General features: G+C 44.2%; 1 protein-coding gene across 1 annotated transcript; it reads right to left on the reverse strand.

Moving 5' to 3' along the window:
- Positions 1-1383: 1383 nt before the first annotated feature.
- LOC131515230 (peptidyl-prolyl cis-trans isomerase A-like) lies at positions 1384-1893 on the reverse strand. Its single transcript, XM_058735974.1, has one exon. It carries the CDS (start codon positions 1891-1893, stop codon positions 1384-1386), a length of 510 nt encoding a protein of 169 aa, XP_058591957.1.
- Positions 1894-6194: the final 4301 nt, after the last annotated feature.

Raw genomic sequence — 6194 nt, forward strand, 5'->3', positions numbered from 1 at the left:
TGAGCAGGATGACATTACTGGGGCTTTTTCTCCTCAACACCAAGTGATTTATTCAATTTGGTTAAAAGTTCTTAGTTATAACACTTGCTTTCAGCTATTAAAGCGGAAGGACGAACACGGTCAGTACTTTTCAGGAGAACAGAGCGGGTACAGTCCTACCAGTTACGGCTGAGCGTGATTTTCCTGCCACTTCAGAAACTGCAAAGGAATTGGGATTAAATACAATGTGGCTTTAAAATGAGAAATGTAGGGGCTCCTGGGGGCTCAGTCAGTTGGGCGTCCGACTTCGGCTCAGATCATGATCTCATGGTTTGTGGGTTCATGCCCCATGTCGGGCTCTGTGCTGACAGCTTGGAGTCTGGAGCCTGCTTCGGATTCTGTGTCTCCCTCTCTCTCTGCCCCTCCTCCACTTGTGCTCTGTCTCTCTCTGTCTCTCAAAATTAAATAATTGTAAAAAAAAAATTGTTAATGTGAAATGTAGACTTAAAAAAATTCCCATTTAAGGGGTGCCTGGGTGGCTCACTCGGTTGAGCGTCCGACTTCTGCTCAGGTCATGATCTGGCGATTGACGAGTTCAAGCCCTGCGTCAGGCTCTGTGCTGACAGCTCAGAGCCTGGAGCCTGCTTCGGATTCTGTGTCTCCCTCTCTCTCTGCCCCTCCTCTGCACATGCTCTGTCTCTCTGTCTCAAAAATAAATAAATATTAAAAAAAAATTTTTTTTAATTCCTACTTACCAGGACTGATTCCTTCTTACAAGCAGAAACACATATGAGATTTAGAGAGACACTGTTAACAAAGACACCGAAGAGGGGCACCTGGGGGCCTCAGTTATTGAGCATCTGACTCTTGATTCCAGCTCAGGTCATGGGATTGAGCCCTGTGTTGCGCTCCATGCTAGGTGGGGAGCCTGCTTGGGATTCTCTCTCTCCCTCTGCCCCTCTCCCCGACTTGTGCTCTCTCAAATACATACATACGTATACGCATACATACAACACAAAAGACCCAGAAGAAACCCACCAATCAATATCAAGCTGCTTTACATTCTCACTCTCACTAATATAGGAACACTAAACTGTTTGATCGCGTGGGGAGGACTGAAGCCATAATTTTCTGTCCCTGTGTTGAACTGGGCCCAGACACACTTTCCAATCCCTATTTTATTTTTTTTTATTTTGTTGTTGTTCAGCTTTTATTTCGTAATCATAAACGTAGCTCTGCAATCCAGCTAGACTTGGAGGGGAATCAGGAAACTAGGGGACCCACAGAACTGCAGCCAGAGCACAAAGATTGTAGGATGTTTCGAGCAGATGGGGGTGAAGGACTGCTCCCCTGAGCGACAGAAGGAACAGCCTGGCAGTTTAGATGTGACGCGAGTCAAATGCACTAGATTTGTCCGCAGTTGGCAATGGTGATCTTGCTGCTCTTGCCATCCCCGTACCCAAAGTGTTCCCTGGCTTCCACAACATTCGTGCCCTCTTTCGTCTTGTCAAAGCCCACCTGCTCACCATCACACTCAGTGCTGGCAGCGCAGACGAAACCTGGGAACCATTCGTGTTGGGTCCAGCGGACCACGGATGAGATGCCAGGATCCCTATGCTTCAGGATGACATTCTCATCAAGTTTCTCCCCATAAGTGGGCTTGCTGCCAGTGCCATTATAGCGTGTGAAGTCACCACCTTGGCACATTAATCGTGAACCAATGCCGTGAAAGCAGGAAACTTTATAACCAAATCCATTCTCCCCAGTGCACAGAACACAACAATTTTCCATTGTCTTTGGAACTTTGCCTGAAAACAGATCGAAGGAGACATGGCCAAAGGGTTTGCTGTCCAGGGTGATGTTGAAGAAGACAGTGGGGTGGATCATGAGTGGGCGGCTCCTGGGCTCTGGCATCTGCAAAGCTCCAATCCCTACTTTAAACACTGAGACCAAGTAATAATAACTTAATACCTTGCTCCAGGAAATACCAACTGAACAGCTCACTTATCAAGCTTTCCTTCAACACCTTCACCTTGTTGTACCCACCAAGCTGCTATTTTTTTTAAGTTTTTGTTTGTTTGTTTGTTTGTTTGTTTTATTCATTTTGAGACAGAGATAGAGAGCAAGAAGAAGAGGGGCAGAGAGAGGGAGACAGAATCCCCAGCAGGCTCCGTGCTGTCAGTGCAGAGCCTGATGCAGGGTTCAGTGTCACGAACCGTGAGATCATGACCTGAGCCGAAGTCAAGAGTCAGATGCTCAACAGACTGAGCCACCCAGGCGCCCCATAAAGCTACTATTTTTAAGCTCTGCCCAAACTCAACCAATTCTTTGTTTTGCAAGGCTCACTTCATAATCGTTCATGCCAGGTCTGAAAGAAAACCTTCTAAATATCCTAATTTTCCCTTTTTGAGATACCAATGGACTGTCAAGAGAGTATTTTCCATTTCTGCGGTGGGTGCAATAAACTCAGCTTTGCTTGATCACTAGCTGGTATGGTGGTCTTTGGGGGTCTTGACAGTAGATACAGTGTAAGTTTTTGGTGGACGCATACATCCATTCTCGTTGAATATATGCCTAGGAGTGAACCTTGAGGTCATAGAATAAGAGTATGGAATATATTGTCAAGTAGTGGCCTCCTCCCTATATCCATGTCTTTTTCTAGCTCCCACACACATTAGTTATGCGAGTAGCTTTGGCCAATAGCTTATCAGCAAACGTGACATAATGTTCAGAAATCTGAAAAGCGTATGTCCTCTTGGAACACTGTTGCCATGTGAAGAAGCCTGGGTTAGCTTCCTGAAGACAGGGAACCAACAGCCACCACCGAACATAAGAGTGAAGTCGTTTTATCCGGTCCCAGACAAGCCATAATGCAGTAACATTGCCCGGTCTTGTCTTCCCTGAGCAAGACTAGTGGAAGAACCATCTGGTTGAACTAAGTCCAAGTTGCTGATCCAGAGAATCATGAACAAATTAAAGATGTGTTGTTTGATGCCACTGAACCTTGAGATGGTTAGTTAATGGGACAATAGGTAACTGATATGGTGTTTATTAACTTTAATGGAAACTGCCAAACAGCTCTCCAAAGTGGCTGTACCATTTTAACACTCCCACCAAGAAAGGATGAGAGTTCAAGTTGTTCCACATCCTCACCGACACTTGGTATTGTCCTCCTTGTGTTTTTAGCCACTATTCACAGTAAGGAAGACCTTATCACACTTTTTTGAATGAGTACTGAGTTGAGCATCTTTTCATATGTTTATTAGCCATTTGGATCTCTTTTTTTTTTAAGTTCTTGTTCAAGTTGCTTGCCCATTTTTAAAGTATTTTTTAGTATTCATGCTAGAGTTCTTTATAAGTACAGGAGATGAGTCTTTCTATCAGCTATGTGTAAGGTAAGTGTTTTCTCCAATACTCAGTGGTCTGCCTTTTGATGTTCACAACGGTGTCTTTTGATGATCAGCGGTTTTAAATTTTGATGAATTCTAACTTTTTTTTTCATATATTGTCAGTACTTTTTATGTCCTTTTTTTTTTTCCAAAAATTTTTTTAATGTTTTATTTATTCTTGAGAGAGAGAAAGAGACTGAGCATAAGTGAGGGAGGGGCAGAGCGAGAGAGGGACACAGAATCTGAAGCAGGCTCCAGGCTCTGAGCTGTCAGCACAGAGCCCAACGTGAGACTCAAACTCACAAGCTGTGAGATCATGACCTGAGCCAAAGTTGGATGCTAAACCCAATGAGCCACCCAGGTGCCCCTTTTTGTGTCCTTTTGAAGTCTTCATTTACCAAGGCCATGAAGACATTTTTCTGTGTTCCTTTTTTCAAGCTTGTGGTAGATGGTCTCCATGAGGTTCACCAATTTCTTCCCTCTGCATGCATAATGCCATTCCCCTAATGATAGAAACAATGTATTCTTCCTTTCCCTTGGAAGCCGGATTGGCTGGCCTCGTGACTCACCTGACCAACAGAATGTTGTGAAAGTAGACATTCTGGAACTTTGGAGGTTTGGTCATAAAAACCTTTAAGGTTTCCACCACGGTCTATCAGAACACTCACACAAGAGGCAGCCAGCAAGCATGTCTAACTACCCTGAGATTACCTGCTGGAGGAGTGCTCCCATTAGCCTCCCAGCTATTTCAACCATCACAGATGAAGCACCAGGCATGTAAGTGAAAGAGCATATCGAATATTTTATTTGCAAAAGGTGCTATGTGAAGAAATGAGGCCCCAGATACATGGCCCCATCTGAGCTGTGACCGCCATTTTCAGTCTCTTAAGCCATCCTAGCTGAGGCCCCAGATGTCCTAGAACAGAAATGGTTGTTCCTGGAAGTCCTCTCTGAACCAAAGCTGACAAGTGGCTGTGGCCCGGGTCTACTCTCCAGAGTGGTATTGCATTTAGGGTGGCTATTACTGGATCATTAGTGGTAGCACCTCTTATACTTGTTACTATGTTCTCGTTGAACCCGAGGGAAAATTAAGACAGGGCCCGTTTTGTCTCTCCCACTGGATTTACAAAGTCTGGTGTTTCTAGCTTTTATCACAGAACTGATATGACACTAATAAAGAGAATATAGATGAGCTTTCAGAAAAGAAGACTTTCCTCAAAGATGTACAGTTCCTCACACAAATGACTCAGGAGGTTTTTAGGGCTCAAATATTTCTCATGATTAATTTAGTCTGACTGTGCTTTCTACCTACCTCAATTTTTATGTTGAGAAGACAGGAAAACCAGATTAGCCAAAGTGATGACTATTAAATTAAATAATATTAGTAAAGTTCATGGACTAAAGTGTAGGCTCACAGTGGACATAATTTGGCAGTGCCGTCGAACCTTTCTGGAACCATTTTAGGGCAATTCAACCTTTTGTTTGGAGCTTTGATGACTTAAGGAGGAAGAGTCAAAATCTGGGAGTCACTCTTATTCAGCGGAAGGAAGCTGTGGATTTCCTTGATCCAAGGATGCATTCTGACCGTGAGGCCAACTGACTACACCCAGGGGCGGTGGGCCGGCAGGCAGCACACCACCCCCCCCACGCCCCCACCCGTCCCGGGCTGGTCCACCGTCCCCTGCCCACGACACAGAAGCCTCCCTCCCCGGCTGCTTTTCTCAATCACATACGCTTTCAAACATCCACACAACCATCTTGCCTTCTAATAGTTAAAGCAAACTAGTACATTAATAAAACACGGTATTAACAACTATGTAAACGATGCCATTAGACTTCTGTGACAATTCCTATCTTACAGCTAAACAACCCAGGAATCAAACAGGTCAAGTGGTATAGACAAGGACTCACATTTATAACATGACAGGGCTGGGGCTCCATCCTGACTTGCAGGAACGAAATGGCCTCTGCTCTGTCCACTGCTCCCGATTGAAGGAAGATAAAAGTTAAGGGCTAGAATGGAAAGAAAAGGGGTATTTTCTGAAACCAGGGCTAAATCTGGATGCTAACAATGACTGTATACACAATGAGAAATTAATGACAAGAGTCTATTCAGAGGCAAAAAAGTGTTCTTAATTTCTGGGGCATTGGATAATTTCATAGATATTATATGAAAAGGAAATCACTGCATACAAAGAATCACACTGAGGTGTTTACTGCATGTTAACTAATTGGAATTAAAATAAAAATGTAAAAAAAATAATAAACTGAAGTGTTTAGACAGTTTAATCAAAAGATGTTTAGGGGCGCCTGGGTGGCTCAGTCGGTTGAGCGCCGACTTCGGCTCAGGTCACGATCTCGAGGTCCGTGAGTTCGAGCCCCGCATCGGGCCCCTGTGCTGACAGCTCAGAGCCCGGAGCCTGTTTCAATTCTGTGTCTCCCTCTCTCTGACCCTCCCCCATTCATGCTCTGTCTCTCTCTGTCTCAAAAATAAATAAAAACGTTAAAAAATTAAAAAAAAAAAAAAAAAAGATGTTTAAATCAGGGGTGCCTGGGTGGCTCAGTTGGCTAAGCGTCTGACTTCGGCTCAGGTCACGATCTCACGGTTCCTGGGTTTGAGTCCCGTGCTGGGCTCTGTGCTGCCAGCTCAGAGCCTGGAGTCTGCTTTGGATTCTGTGTCTCCCTCTCTCTCTGCCCCTCACCTGCTCAGGCTCTGTCTCTCTCTCTCTCAAAAATAAATAAATGAATAAAAATAAACCTTAAAAAATGTTTTTAAAAAGATGTTTAAATCAAATTTAAGGCTAATTCCATCTGGACTGATCATTT

Source organism: Neofelis nebulosa, chromosome 6, assembly GCF_028018385.1.
Source record: "Neofelis nebulosa isolate mNeoNeb1 chromosome 6, mNeoNeb1.pri, whole genome shotgun sequence".
Taxonomy (NCBI): domain Eukaryota; kingdom Metazoa; phylum Chordata; class Mammalia; order Carnivora; family Felidae; genus Neofelis; species Neofelis nebulosa.